This window comes from Scomber scombrus, chromosome 19 (genome assembly GCF_963691925.1).
Source record: "Scomber scombrus chromosome 19, fScoSco1.1, whole genome shotgun sequence".
Lineage (NCBI taxonomy): Eukaryota > Metazoa > Chordata > Actinopteri > Scombriformes > Scombridae > Scomber > Scomber scombrus.
This window is the reverse complement of record NC_084988.1, coordinates 6,876,485-6,897,594: the sequence shown is the minus strand read 5'-3', so window position 1 is coordinate 6,897,594 and position 21,110 is coordinate 6,876,485. Positions and strand designations below refer to the sequence as shown.

Here is a 21,110-nt window from a genome sequence, read left to right as displayed (position 1 = left end):
TTGAGTTCCAAAATGCAGTCACTCTTACATTAAATCAAAGGATGTCCATTTTCTTGCCTGATATGTGTGCACCTTCCCCCAGAGTGTTGTGTCACACAGGTGTGTTTGCTGCTATGGCTGCCTCAGTATGTTTAAAAGAATAGCCTATTGTATTTAAAGGAAAGTGGATGGGGTTGTTGGTAATTGTGCATTGACACATTCCTCAAGGGATCACATTTTCAGGATTCCTGCAGTGTGCAGTCACGGGACTTTTTGCAGATAATGCAACCAATAAAATAACAATGACTCATCGTGTAAAGTAATTCATCAAAGTCTCCTTGTGCAGCCGAAGTGTTTTGAGCAATTATACTGTTCTGGTCTCACATGATCTGTTAATGTTTGGGGTCTAAATTATATTTTAAGGCTGTGGTCATATTTCCAATCATGACAACACTACTTGTACAATATAAAGACATTTCAGTTTCACATTATTTACTGTAATGTAGTAAACTGTTGCATATTAAATGCAGATAGTATGGTTTAGGTGTATTAAATATTGAGTATCAGTCATTGCTAATCAGGGTTTGTAGATAAAGGAATACTGATGTCATGAGTACAAAACCTCACTTTTGTAAAAATAAATTATTTCCAAAACAAAATGTGAACAATAAAGCATTATTTTCTACCACTTTTATCTCCCTTTGCACTCTATATGTAGGGAGATACATTTCCAAGCAATATGGCAAAATAATCTCCAGTTGCTCTCAAATGTAACATGGTAATCTTCTTTGAACGTAAACTAAATCTATTTGTTTTTGGACTGTTGGTTGGACAAAACAATATTGGAAGACGTGGATGTTACCTTGGGCTGTGGGGACATTTTGCACTGCTTGCTGACACTAAATGGAACCAATAACTTTGTTGTTATGTTGTCCGCAGTAGCACAATGACAATAAAACTCCTTATGTCTTATGTCTTAAAGGATTCATGAAGAAAATAATTGGTAATCAATCATGTTAATTATGCTTAGTTTCAGCCATATTCTCTACACTCCCAGGAATATAGCTGGTGGAGAACAGATGCCTCTTTTTACTTGTATTTAACTAGTTTTGCATACAACTTTCACATCTAAAGATATTTGCACAAAGCTTTAAAAACAACATGTGACGTTTTCTGTAATTACTGGACATAAGCTTCCTCTTAAAATTACCTAAATGTCCCAAAACAAAACTGAGGATAAGCTTCCAATAAATGCTTTTGGTGATGATGATAAAAATGTTTATTATGGAGCAGCACTATCCCTTTAACACACTCTATCGTGTGCCATAAAGCCTGCCCCTCTGGTAGTTTGATCCCTCCCGCGGCAAAGGGAGCCACAGTCTGGATCATGGTAAAACAAAACTTCCCAAAAAATCATGCAGTCGTCTGAAAGTCTATGAACTCTTGACATCCTTGTCCGGTAAGTACTTTTCATTTGGTAATGCTTGAGTATAATTAACCGATAACAATGATTTACTGCCAAATTAGCCTTTATGCATCCTTTATCACAAACTGCTGCATGTAATCAATCAAATCTTATTGTTATATAACATTTGCATTTATTAATTATATCAATTCAGAGACTTAAATCAATGACTCTTCAACTTTCTGTACAGTAGACGTAGACATTACTGCGCATGCGTATTGCGTAACTGGGGCGCATAATGTAATATTGGAACTTCTCGGACCTCCTGTCAAATCAATACTGACCATCAGCTTTCATATTACTACAACTTCTTCTGTTTTCTGTTCTCCTCTTCCCCTTTTTTCTTCTTCACCTTCTCCCAAATAGTTTCGTTATTGCCCATGTCCTCACTGTGGTGCCAGCATGTTTCCTACAGGCTATATTTGAAGAGCTAAACTGGTCATAATTCGTCTGTTTACATGTTGTTTTTTCATGTTAATGCTTAAAAGGCTGGTTCATCATAGATAGATAATAGTTATAATTGTATTTAGATATCAATCCATCTATTTTCTTTACCACTTAAGGGGAGCTGGAGCCAATCTCAGCTGTTTTTATCAAAGGTAGCCAGTCAATCACAGAACTAACATAATAAAGACAGACAACCACTGACACTTACATTCACACCAATTTTGGGCAATTTAGAGTCACCACCAGTTAACCTAACCTGCATGTTTTTGGTCTTTCAGAGGAAGTTGGAGTAGCTGAAGGGAACCCACGCTGACATTGGTATTTAGATATTTTTGGTTTTTATTTGGCTTTGTTAGAGGTATAAATAATCATTTTACCTTAGAAAATAATCATGGAGAATAAACACTGTATGAAGATCCATGCAGGGACACTAATAAAGCAAGCCTCCTTTGGTTCTGGGGGTTTTATGTTTAGATGTTTCTTTTATTGAAGATTGTTTTTAAAGTCTTTTATTGAGTGTGTTATGACATTCAGCATCCTCTGTTGGTATGCTTATGGTTAAGCTGCCCAGAAGAATTTTACTTGTCAATATCGCCAGGAAAATAATAGTAAGACACTCTTAGCAACATATACAAAAACCTGTGCCCTCTCAAAAATACAACTCTGTTTTAATGAGCTTCAGCCTCTTCCATCAGGCCGACGTCTTCAGGCCTCCAGCTGCAAAAGAAATAGAGCAAGAAATTCCTTTATACCATCAGCCATAGCACTATAAAACACACACACACACACATACAGACTGATGGGGATGAGTGTGTGTATATAAAACTCATAGCAGTACTACAGTTAATACCCCACAATGGAAAGTGACAGATTGTGTATATTTCTGGGCTGCTTTGTGTCTTCTCTCACATTGCATATAAGGATGTTTGCCATGTGTGGATTAGCTCTTTCATTGCTACTGATTGCTTCTCTTTCTATCTTAGTGTGCATGCTCTTAGTTGTTTTTTAAACTTCTTTTTAGCGTGTATGTTGCTTTTATGGTGTATGTTAAGTTTTGTGCGCATGCTGCAAACCAATTTCCCTCTGGTACAGTAATACATTTAATCTATTATTGCACATAGACTGGAAAGTAATATAGGCAATTTTTTAATCCACCTGTACATTTCTAATCACTCACTATCACCTATAAATAAAGGTAGAATTTAGTTTCTGCATGAACTGATTCTCTCTTAATTTGTGCATGTTTTTCTCTTTTATTTCAAACAAACCACAGTATAGCTTCTGCTGGAACTATCAAATGCATCACATCCTGCATACTGGAAAACTTTTACTGGGAAAAACCCACCAGATAGTGAGTGTTCAAAACGAAAGTAAAGTAGAAACTGAAAGTTTATATATAAAGTTGCTACAGACATTTGATTCCTGACTTAATTTTAACATTTTAAACATGTTTTTCTTCTTTCTTTTTTTTAAATAGTTGAGGCACAAGAGTTGCTCTAGCTGTGTAAAGATGATGCAGGCAGTGTGTGTTGATGCACCAGGAGGACCGGAGAATTTGCTGCTGAAGACTGTACCCAGACCTCAACCCAAAAATGGAGAAGTTCTAATTAAAATTCATGCAACTGCCCTCAACAGGGCGGACTTATTACAGGTTCATTATAATATACATTCTCACAAAGCTTAAGCACAGTAATCTCCTTGAAAACATACCTGTTGTTGCTACTGAGTGGGGTTATTTAAGTTTAACTTTTCACATATGACAAATTTCTAGGCATTTCTTGTCATTTATAAAGGAAAATGTGGTGATCTTGATTCCAAAATACATCTCCACTCATGTAATTCCTGTGTAATAATATGTAGTCTGTATTCCATAGAGGCGAGGCTTGTACCCCCCTCCCCCAGGTGAGAGTGACATCATAGGCTTGGAGGTGGCTGGTACCGTGGATACTTTGGGCCAAGGGTTGAAAAAAGGCTGGAAGCCAGATGACAGGGTAATGGCTTTGCTCTGCGGAGGAGGATATGCAGAATATGTGTCTGTGCCCGAGGAGCTCCTCATGCCCGCACCCCCTCACCTCACACTCAGCCAGGCTGCTGCAATCCCAGAGGCCTGGCTCACTGCTTTTCAGCTGCTGGTTCTCGTAGGTATGACATTGAATTTTGATCTTGATTTTTAGCAGTTTGAGATAAAATATGATATCATGGGGGAAAAACATTTAGAGGCCAATACAAGCTGTTAACTTTAAATTTAAAGACAACAAATCAACAGCAAATAATAGAAGTGTAATGCCAGAAACAAGTATATTCCCACTTCACAAAACATAGATAAAGATAAATATCGATGAGATAATGATCATCATTACATGATCACTAACAAGAGCATAACTCTAATTATCATCCTCTCTTGTTTTTTTAATAATATAATATTCATATTTCAGCAGGGGAATACTATTTAAATGGTATCTGTTTGTTTGTATTCCTCTCAGCCTAAATGCTGCTTACTTTTTTATATCATTTTGCTATTTTACAGTGTTCATTATGTACTTCATGTATGTTATGTCATTTGTTATGTAATATGAAGCACTTTGTAACTTTGTTCTGATAAGTGTTATATAAATTGTAATAATAGTTGTAAAAATAACCTCACATAAATGTAAATTGGTCTGGGTGATATGGCCTATAAATAATATTGGATGCTATTAGGCTATATCACGATACACGATATATGTCTCAATATTTAAAAATCTCCTCTAAACTACTGTAAATTTCAAAAATACTAAACTACTAAATAAACTACAGTTACAATAGTTAAAATAGTGTACTGTTATAGTAAATTTGCTGTAATTTAATGGTCATGGATCTGTAAAAATAACTAATATTGCTCACTGTGATCCTTTTATCCATTTCTACAAGTATGAGATTATAAAACAGTTTAAATAAATGCGAAACATTTCTCTAACGACACGCTGATTTAGTCAAACATGGTTGAAGACAGTTATTTTTTAACACCCATTATTACCCCCCTTCTTCTTTCTCTCTATAATTAACAACGGGTCAATATTGGATTCTGTTTTTGTGTCTTGTGAACATCTGTCTTTACAGCTCAGGTGAAGGAGGGCGAGGTAGTGCTGGCTCACGCTGGAGCTAGTGGAGTTGGAACAGCTGCTGTTCAGCTGGTTCGTCTGTTTGGTGCTGTGCCCGTCGTTACTGCGGGGAGCCCAGAAAAACTGAAGATGGCCGAGAAACTGGGAGCAGCAGCTGGGTTTAACTACAAAGAGGAAAGCTTCGCGCAGGGAGTTCATGACTTCACAGGAGGTGAATTATGTATTTGTAGAGTTCACTGTACCGCACCAGACAGTATGCTGTCTTTCTTGATAATCAGTCAGCACTGTGATGTTTTTACATTGTTCTTCCTGTTGAAGTATTATGGAGCCCTTTCGTTATATTTTCTTAATCTGTGCAGCCGTGGTAGCAATTCTGGTCATGATAACTTCTTAGTTGTTCTGTTTGTTCAAAACTTATTTTATGGACCAAAGACCTGTTTAAAATGTTAGAATAGAAATTTGGAGTTGGTATTTCTGCAACAACTTCGCCTTCTTCCAAGGTGCGTGGAGAAGGGAAAGCATCCAAAGACAGCAAAACTCTTCAACCCTTACATCAGGTTCAAACTTTAAAGGATAAATCTACTGTAATTCGGTATTTTCAAGATATATGGAGAGGTTACTGATGTGTTTTTAAAGAAAATTACAGAATATCACCCCATTTATCTTCAGTTAATATATAAATGTATCCATATATGTTATTATTATTATTTTAAATAGTTCATACAACAAGCAGCAATATCACTGATGAGGATAAAAATATGAGGTCAAAGGTCAACAGGTTCAACATCTGGTTTAAGTTAAATAACTGTACTGTGTTTTCACAGGCAAGGGAGCAAATGTCATCCTTGACTGTATTGGTGGGTGCAACTGGGAGCCGAATGTAAACTGCTTAGCCACCGATGGCAGGTGGGTGCTGTATGGCACCATGGGAGGCAGGGGAGTAGAGGGGGATCTGCTAGGCAAACTGCTCTCCAAGCGAGGCCACTTGCTCACCAGCCTCCTCCGCTCTCGCAGCCTGCAGGTGAGAATTCAAGCCAAACAGAGATGACATACCAGCTGTTGTTCATCGACTGTGCATGTCAACATGCTGGCTCAAATACACTGTTCAACCTGTTTTTGTTTAAGTTAACTTTGACACATCTCTTGTATTTACATGTCTGAAACTGAGAGTCATTTTCACTTTTCATTTTGCCTGTACAGTACAAAGCAGACCTGGTAGAAGCTTTCTCTCAGAAAGTGTTACCGTATTTCTCTGACCAGCCTTCCTCCCTGAGGCCAGTGATTGACAGCACATTCAACCTGAAGGACATTGCAGGAGCTCATAAACACATGGAGGCCAACAGGAACATGGGAAAGATTGTTGTTAATGTAATTCAGTAGTCTCAGGAAAATCAGTATTATTTACAGCCATATAATAATATATGGCTCTGAAATGAACATTTGATTAATGAATCTTACAACAGGATGTTGTTTGAAAAGTATTTGTCTCACAAAGATGTTGATTATGATTTTAAATATGCACCGTCCACCAATAAAATTATTTTTACTGTGCAGTTTCTTCCGTAGTGTTATAATAAATATAAATGACCTATTACTTAAATCTATTATGATTATTATCAATATTGTGTTTAAGATGGAGACAAAAAAAGCTGTGTACATCTTACCAACTCCTCTGATCATGGGAGATCTACACTGACGGTCCTCTCCACAGATAGCATGTACAATACTAAAACTACTACTTTACCAAATATTATAAGAAACCTTCAAAGTAACATGTAGTAGAGTGGAGGTTATTCTGCTGTCAAATATATTCAGATTTAAATTGACAAATTTAATGAAAGCACACTGTACTGTGTGCAATTGTATTATGTAAAAATATAAAGAACAAAGCTATAATAAAACTTTATGTATGGTATTATTCTATTTAAGTGACATCTTTATTTTAATAACACCAATGTTCTGTTTTTTGATTTTGCTTCAGTCGTGTGAATGAGTCCAGTTTGAGGCCATGGCCGTGTGTTATGGCTAGAAGTGGAGCTCCACTGTCTGCAGTAGCCTGTCATGCCTAAAAATTATATCAATTGATGGTCAGTTTTTGGTTTGGGAATTTTTAGGATGACCTCCACTCTTTTAAGTCTCAGGGATTTGCTCTTTTCTGAGATCTTGTGCTCAAGAAATGGCACTGTGGTACGTTTGGAGGGGGCTGCGGATTGTGCCTAATTTTGCTTGTTTTGACAGAATTTGAGTTATTTATATAAACTTTATAAATGTATATAAACTATCGTCACTTACATGTGTGACATTAAGACAATAACAGAAAACAATTAAGCATCATAAAGATAAGATAAAGGCCACAATTTCACTTTCAGTTTGTTGATACAGTCAACAACGTAGGACAAAGGTTAAAAATAACAATAAATCAATAAACACATGGAAAAATAACAGATAAGGGAGGCAATCAGATTTTTTAATTCTTTGAACATACTAAATGTATATGCATATTTCTTATTGTTTATATTATGGCATCAGAAGGAATGAAGGCCATGAAACTTGACTTCACTCTTAACAAAAGATTTATTTCAATAATCAGGATTGTACCGGTGCGGCAGTAAATGAAAGGCGGAAAAAAGATACATGGGTCTCAAAGTTTGTGACAGAAAAATAAAAGATTGAATTAACACAAATTCAATTATACCCATGTCTTAAAAAGGTAAATGAAGTTTTCAATTAAATATATGTAAATAGGGTAAAATGTAAAATAAAGAAGATAAAACCTCTTACCAGGTCTTCCGCCCGTGTAAAGGTGAAAGAGAGTAGTAAGATGAGTAAAAAGGGTAATACTACTACTACTAATAATAATAATAATAATAATTTTTCACCCACTGGATTAAAAAAAAAAAGACTCTTTGTTAAACAGAATATACAATAGAATAAACCAAGATTATACAAGCATATATTCCAGTTCATAAATAAAAGATAAATTAAAAGAAAGGTATAAATAAGATATCATAATTCCAATAGGAATCATCATCGTCACTTGTCTCCAACGGGAGCGCGTACGTAAACCTCCCCCACCTGACGTCACAGCCTCTCTTCCTGTGCCGCGCTTCCTGCTTCTTCTCCTTCGGCGGCTGTGAACTTTTCTCTCAGCTGTCAGGCAGCAAAATCTGCACTTTAACAAGTCAGAGACGGAGTGTCGGCTTCACTTCACAGGTTACACCTGGAGGTAGCAAGCAGGACAAACTTTCGGACTCTATGATTCGACCCCAAAAACAGCGATATTTATTTGTTTTCCGGTGAGTAAGATCCAAATCTTTGAAGCTACTCTGCTAAAGTTGGCTAGGTCTGCTAGCAGTCTGTCGATAGTTCAAGTAAAGTTAAACATTTGACGTCTTTTCTTCTTTCCTAACTAGTCGTATATCAGTAATGTGGGCTGTCAAAGCTTTAAGTAACCTTTTCTCTGGTTTATTGCCTTCCTCTGTTCAACTTCTACACGCTCTGAAGTTGTTTTTCAGGTTTGTCCTCCTCTGTTTGCGTCAGAAAATGATTTGTTGTGTTTTGTTTTTGTCCTTATTTTTGTGTCACAGCCGCCAAATCCTGCAACATGGAGGACCCAAACAGATCTCAGCGCAAAATGTCAACAGCAGGAGACAGCCTGTATAAAATGCTGGGCCTGGAGAAAGGAGCATCACAAGACGAAATAAAAAGGGCGTATAGGTGAGTTCACCTTTGCTTTCCTTAAAGGTGCAGTGTTGGAAAGTTTAGCACAATTGGCAGACATGGAGTATAATGTTCATAAATATGTTTTTGGTAGTGTGTAATCCATTAAAATGAGAATAGGTGTGTTTAATTAAAAGTAGAATAAGCCCTTTATACAGTCACTGGCCTTGTCATTAGGTACACCTGTGCAATTTAATCCAATCCAATAAAACATCTCTGCTATAAATTGTACTTTTATTATTGAGGTTGCACTAAGTGGTGGTGATGTACTGGGGTGCATTATATTGACTGGTGTTTGCTAATATTTTGCCTCCCCTCATGCCTCACCCTAATACATCACCATCACACACTATGACCTTAATAATAAATGTAAAGTAGAATTATCAATAAAAACTGAAAATATATAAGCTTCTTAAATGTAGAGTTTATAGCAGAGCTGCTGTATTGGATTTAATTAGACTGCACAGGTGTACCTAATAAAGAGGCCAGTGAGTGTATCTACATAGGAAGGAGGTCACCATTTTTTTTCTTCCTAGGATGGAGAAGTCATGACTCTGCCTTACTCGGCTGCTACTTGTTGCCTTCGTTGGTGGGTTCGTTAGGTTTACACATCAGGAGTGAGATTGGTTAGGGTAAGAATATCAGGGTTAGCCATTCAGAGACAAAGTAGGGCAGGTCATGATTTTGCCATCCTAGAAGAAATAAAAAGTGTTGTGGGTCCTCTTCCACTGAGGCCACCATGTTGCACCATCATTAGTGCTGGTATCAGTACCTTTTTAAAGGTATCGACCGAAATAAATTGATACCAAGTAGTATTGAAATGTCACCCATCAAACAATACCTGCAGTCGATCCTTTTTGCAGCCAGTGCTAGAAAATATGACTATTTGTATGGACATTCTCACAGCCAAACAACACAAGTGTTTTTCGATTTAATGTGACATGTGATATGTCCACTGACACAGCAGCTACAATCCGTTTGTGGTGGTGATGTCGCGGTTGATTAATGAGTTAGCGCTTAACAGTTCAGCAGCCAAGTTGACACCTAAGTGTTGCTACACTACATGCCTGTTACACCGGATAAAAGCAAGTGCACTAAAAGTGTAATGGGTATCGAAATGAAGTATCAGAATCACTTTAAAGGTACTTGGATAGGTACTGGTATAATTTTTTAGAATAATACTCAGCCCTAACCACCATATTTCTAGAGTAGCCCAGAGCAGACAAACACTGCTTCTAGAGAGGGCCTTTTGGGTTTCACGGCCACTGTTGGGTTACCTACACGCTTGGGACGGGAGCAGTATTCAATTGGTTGCAATCTTTCATTTTGCAATCATCACCTTTTTTTGGTTGTTTTTTTTGTTTTCAGGAAGTTGGCATTGCGGCATCACCCCGATAAGAACCCAGACAACCCGGAAGCTGCTGAGAAATTCAAGGAAATCAACAACGCCAACTCCATCCTCAGTGATGAGACCAAGAGGAAGATCTACGACGAGTATGGATCCATGGGCCTCTACGTGTCGGACCAGTTTGGGGATGACAGCGTCAAATACTACTTCCTCATGTCCAAGTGCTGGTTCAAGGTGAGAGGCATGATGGGAGTATCATAATATCAATCATAATAATAATTATAATAATAACTTTATTTATATAGCAACAACTTTGACAGACAAAGCAAAGGCGTACAACACAGAGAGCAGTAACAAGGCGAAAGTAGAAGACAATAAAACACAATAAGGAGTTGATAAAAAAAGATTAACCTCTTGAGATTGGTATGCATTTTTAAATTCTCCTAAATATTTGGGATTAGTCGGACCTTATGAGTATAAAAACTAAGCATTGTCTTTGAACAGAAAGTAGTTCTTGAAGAAAGAAAAAGTCCTCACAGTCCTGTATAACACAATTCATTCACCAGTGTATAAAACTGTTTATCTCCTTACATTTACACCTTTCCTCTACACCAATGATAATTAAGTCCAAATGTCCTCAAACCTTGTTGCTATTGCTAAAATTAGTCAAATTTGTATCAGAATATCAAACTACAAACGTTATTAAGCATAAATAAATAAGTTTCAGCTATAAAATTGGATAAGGTTTTTGTTCCTGGTTTACTTTTGTCTGGGGATCAGCTCTTGATTGACTTGACCAAGATACCTGCCATCTCTTTTTTACACTGTATTGTACTTTTGGTACCACTAGGTGGCACAAAAAGGCGTGTACGAACGAGGACAACAGGTCAAAGATAAGCAGAATGAAGTATAAGGTCCATCAAAACTTAAATGTAATGTCCCCATATGAGTATGCATGGTCACAGAAATGAGTTTTAAGAAGTGATTTTAAAAGTAGTTACAGATTCTGTGAGCTTTATTTCCTAAAAAGCCCTGATTGCAAAAACACGGTCACCTCTAGATTTAAGCCTCGACTTTCGAACAGTGCCTTTCTAGGATCTAAGGCAAGCTCATACAGGGTCAACATTTCTGTAATATAGCCTGGAGCTATACCTAGACGTGCTGTGAAAGTGCTCAGTAAAAGCTTAAAATCAATTTTAAATCAAACAGGGAGCCAGTGGAGAGAAACCAGGATTTAGGGGGTTGATGTGATGTCGTCTGTTAAAACGTCTCTTCTTCTTTTTTTCAGGCGCTTGTGGTGTGCTGCAGTATTTTTACCTGCTGCTGCTGTCTCTGCTGCTGCTGTTTCTGCTGCGGGAAGTGCAAGGCGCCAGAAGAGGAGGACTTCACCTATATGAACCCCGACGACCTGGAGGCGGAAATTAGAGAGCAGGAAGAGATGAGAGGTGAGTGATTTTGCTCGAGAGGAGAAGAGGAATCTAAACATCTAAAGTGTCCTAAAACATTTGCAGGGTTGGCAAGATGAGAAATTTAAAAAATATATTTTAAAATGGTTTTAAAAGCAGCATCAAGTTTGTTAAAATACGTTTTGTATTTTTGTTGGTTTTATGTCATTTGAAATGACATTTGCACCATTTTTTTTTACAAAAAGTAAGACTGAATGCTCCTGAAAATGTCAAATGGTGTAACCACAAAAGAATGATAAATATTAAATGTTTTATCCACCTACAGTGTATTTAAGTGGACTTATACAAATAATTACTTCATTTAAAACAAATTGAAAACGTTCCTGATTGACATGATTCCCCGGGTTAAATTTAATATTTAGAACAATTGTATTCCATTACCTTTATTTAATATAAAAAGTTATAATGTAAGATCATGCCAAACTAGTTGATATGGTGTTTTATTGAGAATTTAGTGTTTTTAAGCAAGTTATTTAGTTAGTAATTATTTAGTACAAAGTTTTTATGGTTACACCATTTAGACATTTTGGCCATAATCCTCTAATATATTCTCTCAAAATGGATTAAGAGCAGAATTTTTTATTTTCTAATTTTTCTTCCAATTTGACTAAACCACATGGACACAAAATGTCCCCTGTAACATAATTACATGTGAAACTCAGCAATGCAACCGTTAATTGTGTAGTAAACAGAGAAAAACCTAACGCTTAGCAGAAGATAAAGAGGGACATGAAACTGCGACAATTTTTGGAACAAGCTGAAATTGTCAAAACAGCAGCTTATTAACTGAATTTTAAGGGTTTGGCGTTTGTCTGCATGGAAGAAATAATTAAAATAGAGGTCTTGTCTGTTCAATAACCAAAGTAGGAGCTTAATTAACACTTGAAGATGCTCGGAGAAAGAGCATGTGCATGTGTCCGCTGTCTGCTCTGAGGGCAGGAAGGGCGTCGTTAAAGGTAACAGATGTAATAAAAGGAGAGTTCAGCTGAATATCAGAGTGGAAACCAGAGTTAAATCCAGCTCAAATCCTGGTTCTCTGCACTGACTCGAGTCTTTTTCTTAAAGAAGCTCAGTGTTGAATTTTGTTTCACAGCAGGAGATCGTGTAATAATTATTCAGCCGAGCCCCGCTGCCGCCACTGACACTTCAGGTGCAGCTGTCACATCTTCAGGTAAAGTCCACCTGTCCTCGGCTGGCTGCTGCGCTGTGTTAGAAGTTCATGTTGTGGCTGCTGCCGTTGGACTGTGTCGCTGCCAAGTCATGTATTAACATTTTACATAACAATGATTAACATTTATTAATATCTTCTTGAAGAAATCCTAATGGAAACTAAACAGAGGTGGCTTTTTTATGACCTGTGTCTCTTACTACTTATTAATAACTTTGCTTGCTTGCTTACTTTTTACTTACACTTAATGTTCTTAATGTTGATCACAGTGGACGATTAATGATACTAAAATCCTAAAATTGAACATCTGGAGCAGTGGTTTTCAGCCTGGGAGATTTATGTCTCCTGTTTGTAATATCCCCGTTTTTCAGATTTTCTCACTTTTGGGAAGTAGCCGTCAGTCTCCTGGTTTCTGTTAATTTAACAAAATGAAATAAGTTAATTTAACCCTTACATACTGTTCATATTCTGACTCGTAATTAGTCTTCTAATTTGTGCATTTGCATATAAAATAAAAAATGATGCATTTTATTTCCATTTTTGTACCATATATATGTGTATATGGTGTTTTTAAAGCTCTCAAATTTAAAACAAAAAAGTCAAATTTGCCCTTGAACAGTATGTAAGGGTTAAACTTTTCAAAGGCCTTCAAAACCAAATACTTTGAGAACCACTGATCTCGAGTGTTCACTGTGCTGTAACCTACAACATGGTCTCAGGTGTTTGAGATCTGCTTGTGCAAAAATATTTCTATGTACTCGTCCTAAATTGTTCTTTACAGCTTTATACTGAGATGTAGGAAGACAGTAGCAGTATAGTAGCTTAGTATATTAGTGTGTGGATCAGGTGGCCATTTCTTACATACAGTATTATACCTTTTTAATTGTAGAAACTTAAACAAAGGTTCTAGTTTGGTAAACATTGTTTTACATTTTTACAAACCTGATCCAAACACACATTATGAGACACAATTTAATAATCCAATGGTTCTCATCTACGGTTCACAGTTTCATCTGGTGAGGAGAGAGTAGTAAATTATGACAGTTAACATTGAGTTTAAGGATAAATAGTATTTACTCTACTTTATTACCAGTAGATGGTGCTGTGTTTAAAGTAATTTCCTCCTTTTGACACTCACAGCTGTTTTGCTGCTTTTGCTGAAAAATGAATCTAAGTATTAAAAAAAATAAAAAAAATGGTTTGTTTGTTTTTTACACCTGCGTGTGTTTTTCCTGCTGCAGGTGAGAACGTCCCGATCGTGACTCAGCCTCATGCGACCAACGGCACGTCGGGTCCCGCAGTCATCGCGCTGGGAGAAAAGTAAGAAGTGAAGGAGCGAGCGGCGGCTTCAGACTCCGGACTGCGTCATTAAACCACTTCGCCGTCGTCGTCATCATCAGTATTGATCCTTGATTGGCGATGAGTATAATAAATGCAGTTTCTGAGTGAATGTGGAGAAACACGCAGGACCACATTCATCTCAGAGAGGGTTTTTGTTTACATGAGCGATTTGATTGTGCCATAGTTTGTTTATTTTTAAGTGCCAACGGGTTTGTCTTTGATCCAATCACATATTTATTTCTTAAACACTTTTTTTTTTTTTTTTAATATAATGAGCAGTATCTGGACTGCAGTGACAAATGACAAAGCCGTGCAGATCAAAGCCTCTCGATGAGATTTTTTTCATGTTGCACTTTAAAACTGTCAAAGTTCATATTAGAAAATCTTAAAGCTGCCACGACGGTCTGACGTGACTCGAGCTGAATCTTGAGTCAGAATGTAATGTTTTAGTTCTTTATTTTAATTTTATAATTTTGAACGCAACAAAAAAAGGCTGATTCAGGTTCTTCAGATTGTTAAGAGGCCAACCACTTGGACACGTCAGAGGTGTTCAGTCAAACAGTACTGTAAATAGATACTATATCTTATTATATTATAGAAACATAACTAATGGACTTCCATGTCATGTATGCACCAGGTTTGCAGCTAACAAACACCTTCATTATTAATTCATCTGCTGATTATTTTCTCTAAAATGTCAGGAACCGGTGAAAATGCACGTCACATTTTTTCTCTAAACCCAAGTTGGCATCTAAAAATTGCTTTTTTTCTTCTTTTTTTGGTCACACCAGCAGTCCAAAATTAAAGATTATCAGGTGAGAGCCGCGATAAGCTCGTTAGTTGATCAACAGAACATTCATCTGCAACTACTTTAAAGCATTTCAGGCGTTAATGCCAAAACATTTAATGGGTTTCAGCCACTCAAATGTGAAAATTTGCTGCTTATTTTTGTCTTACATTACATATTTAAATATCGTTTGGACAGTTTGTTGGGGGGGAAAGAAGCAATTTTCTAATGTTGGATATTAAGAGATTAAAATAATATAAAATGCTTTAAAATGTCCTCAGTTGCAGCCCTGATTCAGTTTATTGTATTAGAAGAAAAACTCACATTTAAGAGGCTAAAATCAGCTAAAACAACGTCAAAGTCGGTCGCTGGTTAGTTTCTGTTCGAATTAATCGATTAAAGCTCAGATGTACAGTATACAGTATTTGAATTGATAGGATGTGAAGTGTTTCTATCGTGTATATTTGGCTGAGAAAAAGCCCAGTGAGAATTAATCCACATCGTGAGGAGTCGTAGTGTGCCTGCTCATAAGGTGTCAAAACAACGGGTTGATATATTTTAAGACTCGCACTTATTCTGATATTTTTCTGAAAAGCACTCTTCTTTAACTTTACACTAAAACTAAATCAATAGCAAAACTTTGATTTATTGCCACATTTGTCGATGAGATCCAGATGTGTTCTTCTGTGTAATATACTAAATATACTATACTAAATACAGGAAATCATGTTTTTTAAATGTAAATTCAGAGATATTATATTTTTGATTGGAAGTTTTATGACACATTAAGAGTATATAAATATAAAAAAAGCCTCAAATGATGTAATGACTTCTTCTTCATGCTGTGTGTTTAGAAATATTGTTTTTGTTTGTGTATGTTTTTACAGTTTGATCTGTAAACAGGATGAGACAATCCCAGAAATGTATTAAAAGTCTGGTTTTGTAAACTTTAAAAACAGTTTTTAACATAAACAAATGTGCCTTATAATACATTTAACTGGAATAAAGTCTTTTCTTTTTATTTGTTTTATTTTATTTCAGGTTTTTGAATGTTTTGATCAAAGATGAAAGATTATATATATATGCAGTTTCATCATCTCAACATTCCTGGGGTATTTTTTTTTCTTTTCTCACTCTCTCTCTCTTTTGAACTTTTACATGTTTCCAAACTGTTGCTGTAAGATATTTTTTCGTCTGATCAAATAAAGTCGGGTGATACTGGTACAGTCACGAAGTTGTTGTCTTGTAAGTGTCTGCTTTTTTATTACTTACACCTGTGAGCTCAGCGACTCGCCATTGGCTGCCGCTGTGCTCCACCCGTCACAGATAACACGTGTGTGGGCAGCAGGTGTTGAGTCGTTGAGCTTCACCTTTTCCCACGAGTTAAACTTTGCATTTAGGGAGTTCCTTCAGAGGATTTATGGAGTTATCGACAGATTCAGAGAAACAACATCTGATAGAGACTCATTCAGAGCATCTTGGATGGTACGTCTTCATGTTTTTTTTTATCTTCTCAACACAGATGTTCTTTTTTTTAATTTATTGACAGATGTTTAATTTCCCTAAAATGAACCTAAGTGTAATTTTTTTTGAGGGACAGAATATGTCATTTTTCTTCAGCTTGTGTTTTTCTGTCTTAGGTTAAACTCTCCATCTCCAGAGGACAGACATTCAGACTCGGAGGTCAGTGAAGATGCCTCCAGTGTGGACGGCTTGTGGCGGCCGGAGCGACTCTGCCAAGAAACAGACGTGATGTCGAAGGCCGAAGGTGACGAGAAACGTTTGGCCAGAAGGAAACTCATCGTCGCCTGCGTCATCAGCCTCGTCTTCATGACCGGAGAGGTGATTGGTAAGAATAAAGGTCAAAATTAATCTCACCTGCAGCAGTGTTGAAATGTTTCTGAACAAGGCATATGTATTTATTATTGCACAATAAGGTGATTTAAAGTGCTTTAAAACATAAAATGCATCAACACAAAATAGACAGTTTATATTTTTATCCTAAATTGTCTCATATTTTTTTTATAAAATCTTAAACTTCAGTCGTACAAGTGTTGCAATTTTATACATTTACTCAATTTATAGGTATTTTCTGCTTATTCATGTATGTATAACTGCATTTCGGATGGACGTAATAATAATAGTGGTAATAACTGCATTCGTACAGCACCTTTCATCCAAGAAATGCAGCTCAAAGTGCTTCACAACAAAATAAATTACATACACCAAGTGCTTTACATTAAAAGGACATGAGCATAAAGCAATGTTTAAATAAGAAAAAAGAAAAAGAAACAATGTAATATAAGATGGAACATAAAAACAGTAATAATTAAAAACAGTAAAAATAGTACATAGTAAACACACACACCTGTTTGATTGGGCAGGTGGATACGCTGCTCGCAGTCTGGCCATAATGACGGACGCGGCTCATCTCTTGACTGATTTTGGAAGCATCCTGATCAGCATCTTCTCTCTGTGGATCTCATCCCGGCCTCGCACACACACCATGACCTTCGGGTGGCATCGAGCAGGTGAGATGAAAATAACTCCAAAAATGTTTTATATTTATATCAATGAATGTTGAAGTGTCACTTTTTGTCTCCATATTGTTTATACTGATATATTAAACTAATTATATTGAATGTTGGATTTAATGTGTGCATTTAAGATTTTTGCTTTTTTACCTCACATCAGATTTACTTTACTTTGTTGATAGATTTTAGGATTTCTCTCAACATTTGACCAGAGCTTTATCGCAGCTTTTTTTGCTTTAATCTGTTGACCAGTTTTCATTTAGGCCGATTTTAAAGCTGCTGATTGAACAAATTGACCAAACTGTCTAGACTCTGGTGCATTAAGTTTTTGGTGTGACAAAATGATTGTATGATAGTAGATGTGTCATTTTTTTCTTTCTTTTTGCAATTATAAAAAGAAGAAAGAAACTTTAATATATACAACAACGTTCCTCAGGTATATGCTGACAAATGGAAATCAGCACACAGCACTCTTACTGTATATCTACATAAATAACAATGTTTTGACTGTCAGTTGATGTTTTAAACAGAGATTTTGGGCATGCTGCTGTCGGTCGTGTCAATCTGGGCTGTGACAGCAGTGCTCGTCTTATCGGCCATACAGAGGATCTCTGACGGAGACTACGACATCGACAGTCAGATCATGCTCATAACATCTGGCTGCGCTGTGGGCGTCAACGTCCTGTGAGTTTTTATTATTTACATATTATCTTTTATTTTATTTGGGTATTCTGAATATTAACATTTTATTCTTGCTGTGGTGTTTCCTCATTGCAGATTCATGAGAGTTATGATAGCGTTTGGTCACTGTTTTTATTCATTTCATGTTTTATTTTGTCTTGTTTTCTTTGTTTGTTTGTTTTGTTTTGTTTTGTTACCATTTAAAGTACTTTGCGTTACATCTGTGTTTGTCAGGATTATTTTGGTTTGACTCTTCAAAAACAGTTTTGACTCTTTTAAATTTTTTTTTAGGATGGTCCTGATCCTCCATCAGTCCGGCGCCTCACACGGCCACAGCCACGGGTTTCCTAGCAACCGCCTGCAGAGCGAAAAAGAGCACCGTCACACTCACAGCCACGGCAACGCCAGCGTGAAGGCCGCCTTCATCCACGTGGTGGGAGACCTGCTGCAGAGCGTCGGAGTCCTGCTGTCGGCCACCATCATCCACCTCTGGGTCGGTGGGATTTATCTTTGTCTTCTGTACTGTAGAGCTCCATTATTGTCCAAAAAATAATTAAAACAACTCATACACAACATCCTGCTGACGAACACTCACCAGGACCTTGATCTTTAAATGTGGTTTCACTAAACTAACTAAACTAATCCTGTTAATTCTCATCCGGCTAATTTGGATCTTCGAATGCAGTTTGAGGCTTTATTTGTTAATCCTGGTTGAAACTACGCTCAGCATTCATATGATTGACTGAGTGCCGATTGTGTACCTCCTCGAAGTGGATGAAAAACCATACATTTACTGCAGCCTTAAACACACCTTCGACCTCTATTGTGTCTTTTATTATTTGTTTTTAACTTTATTTCCTCACAGCCTGAATATAAAATAGCAGACCCGATTTGCACGTTCCTGTTCTCTGTCCTGGTTGTTGTGACGACACTTCCGGTCACGAAGGATGTTTTCAGGATACTGATGGAGGGTAAAAACCTTTTCTTCATGCCTGCAAGTCACATTATAATACTTTTTTAAAATTGTATTAAATGAATTATGAGTTATTGGTGTTTATTTTCCGCAGGCACTCCTCAGGGCATAAACCACAGCACTGTGCGAGAGCTGCTGCTGTCGGTGAGAGGAGTCGTAGCCGCTCACAGTCTGAACATGTGGAGCCTCAACATGACTCATTCTTTACTCTCCGTCCACGTGGTCGCAGGTAAAATCAACACGGCTAATCTCTACCACTTACATCTCCACCGCCGTCCAGTCTGAGTGGATCCAAGACTTATAAGAATTATAAATGATCTTTGTTGTGTCTGGTTTTTTATATTGTTTTTGCTTATATATATTTTCCACTTGATTTAATATTTTTTATCTGCAGCTTTTTTATGCTGCAGACTTTACTTGTGTCCCTTGCAAAAGAGGTTTTCAATAAAGGTTAAATTAAATTAAAAAATATGTTAGATTTACTTAAGTTATATTGAACATAATCATATCTGAGACAAAATCAGTTACAGTTCAGCCTGAAGCTGAAGTTAAAAATGAAACTGCAATCCTATTGATATCTAAAATCATCATAATAAACAAACTAGGGCTGTAGTTAACGATTATTTTCATTATTGGTTAATCTGCTGTCATTTTGTCAAATTAAATGTCATAAAATAGTGAACAATGACCTTTTATAATCTCTTCCCAGCTCATGGTGACGTCTTTAAATGCCCAAAATCCAGATACTTAATTTACAATCATGTGTGATGCAGAAAAACTTCAAATCCTCCCGTTTGAGGAGCTGCAAACCAACACATTTTTACACATTTTCCGCTTTAAAAAAATGACAAAAATGATTTCTAGATCATCAAAATAGGTGCAGATTAATATTCTGTCAATTGTATATTTGATCAATTGACTTATTGTTGAAGCTTTAAACAAATAGAGCTGACAGAATAAACTGTTTTTAAGAAGTTTGAGGTCCATTGCTAATGCTAAAGTAAATAAAAAAGCCTAAATAGAGTCAGTAGAGCCTTAAGTTTTAAAAAACGTGGTGTGGGAACCAGACAATGCTGCAGAAAGTACTTATATTACATACTAATTACATCTGTGTGATCAATATAACTGTAAACTATAACTTTAAAGAAAATATTTGTGATGTGTGTCCTCAGAGGAAGATGCTGATCTGCAGATTGTCCTCACGAAGGCGACAAAGCTTCTGCGCTCTGAGTTCAGTTTCAGCGGCATCACGATCCAGGTGGAGACTGACGGGCCGGCCGCTCACAGCGCCACGACATCACAGACTGAACAATGACCGTGGAAAGAGACGTTAAAGGAAAGGTTTACACTTTGAATATAAGGAGGGGGACTAAAGGACTACAGCTGTTACATTTCAGGAGTTTGGGACACCAGTTGCAATACATTTTGCAACTGTTGTCATGACGATTACTTTGGATTCACTGAATATGAAGGAATCTCTGGTCTCAGCTTTATTTAATGATTATTTAATTATTTTAAACACATTTTATTCATAAATCAAAGCAAATCTTACATCTGATTGTCCAAATCAAACAAACTATTTCTTCTATATCTGAATGTACGAACAAAAAAAGCTGTCAAACTCCTTCTCAAAGCTTTACAAGATATTTATTTAACTATTTATTTTGTGTTTTATTACGGCCTCTCGTCCCCCCTGATGTATTTATAACATATGTATAAACAACTGGTATCTGTTTGTTGTTAAGTCACCAGCATGTTACAGGATGTTACGTCTATATTTAACTGTAATGAACAACTTTAAAGACATACTATGCAGGATTTTCCTAAAAAACCAATGTGTAGACTCATACTAAAGTAATCCCTCTTAATTATCTCTTTTACATAACTTGTGATTTTGTTTGGGGCTTCTCTTCTGTGTCGGCCTCTATTTAATAAATTATTGTATTCATGCTGTTACATTCATTATTAAATTGGTTGAAAACTGCCCTGCTGGGTAAATTTGTCTTTCTGACACAACTAAATGTTCACAGAATTAGTCCGCACGTGAAAATAGTCCCTAAAAAAAATGTGACCCTGATTTAGGAAATTATTTAAACCTTT

The 21,110-nt window shown here is 36.6% G+C and overlaps 3 protein-coding genes across 8 annotated transcripts; all 3 read left to right on the top strand.

Annotated features, from left to right (window-relative positions):
- Nucleotides 1–1,333: 1,333 nt before the first annotated feature.
- Nucleotides 1,334–6,710, top strand: tp53i3 (tumor protein p53 inducible protein 3). Of its 5 annotated transcripts, none has more exons than XM_062440172.1 (8): nt 1,350–1,438; nt 2,170–2,209; nt 3,165–3,242; nt 3,369–3,542; nt 3,766–4,033; nt 4,991–5,203; nt 5,817–6,013; nt 6,193–6,710. In XM_062440172.1, exons 3-8 carry the CDS (start codon nt 3,189–3,191, stop codon nt 6,370–6,372), a joined length of 1,086 nt encoding a protein of 361 aa, XP_062296156.1. In that variant the 5' UTR covers nt 1,350–1,438; nt 2,170–2,209; nt 3,165–3,188; the 3' UTR covers nt 6,373–6,710. The 5 variants fall into 5 exon arrangements, with proteins under 5 accessions (XP_062296158.1, XP_062296156.1, XP_062296160.1 ...); XM_062440176.1 differs by lacking the exon at nt 3,165–3,242 and adding an exon at nt 2,008–2,043 and having other exon boundaries at nt 1,353–1,438; XM_062440174.1 differs by lacking the exon at nt 3,165–3,242 and having other exon boundaries at nt 1,334–1,438; nt 6,193–6,709.
- Nucleotides 6,711–8,104: 1,394 nt separating this feature from the next.
- Nucleotides 8,105–16,046, top strand: dnajc5gb (DnaJ (Hsp40) homolog, subfamily C, member 5 gamma b). 2 transcript variants are annotated; one of them, XM_062440830.1, is made up of 6 exons: nt 8,105–8,288; nt 8,580–8,709; nt 10,081–10,294; nt 11,349–11,505; nt 12,623–12,697; nt 13,936–16,046. In XM_062440830.1, exons 2-6 carry the CDS (start codon nt 8,597–8,599, stop codon nt 14,016–14,018), a joined length of 642 nt encoding a protein of 213 aa, XP_062296814.1. In that variant the 5' UTR covers nt 8,105–8,288; nt 8,580–8,596; the 3' UTR covers nt 14,019–16,046. The 2 variants fall into 2 exon arrangements, with proteins under 2 accessions (XP_062296814.1, XP_062296812.1); XM_062440828.1 differs by having other exon boundaries at nt 12,620–12,697.
- Nucleotides 16,047–16,559: 513 nt separating this feature from the next.
- Nucleotides 16,560–20,989, top strand: LOC134000851 (proton-coupled zinc antiporter SLC30A2-like). The gene is made up of 7 exons (XM_062440352.1): nt 16,560–16,671; nt 17,207–17,353; nt 17,887–18,040; nt 18,329–18,530; nt 18,903–19,008; nt 19,105–19,239; nt 20,183–20,989. The coding sequence occupies exons 1-7, from the start codon at nt 16,575–16,577 to the stop codon at nt 20,323–20,325; spliced, it is 984 nt and encodes a 327-aa protein (XP_062296336.1). The 5' UTR covers nt 16,560–16,574; the 3' UTR covers nt 20,326–20,989.
- Nucleotides 20,990–21,110: the final 121 nt, after the last annotated feature.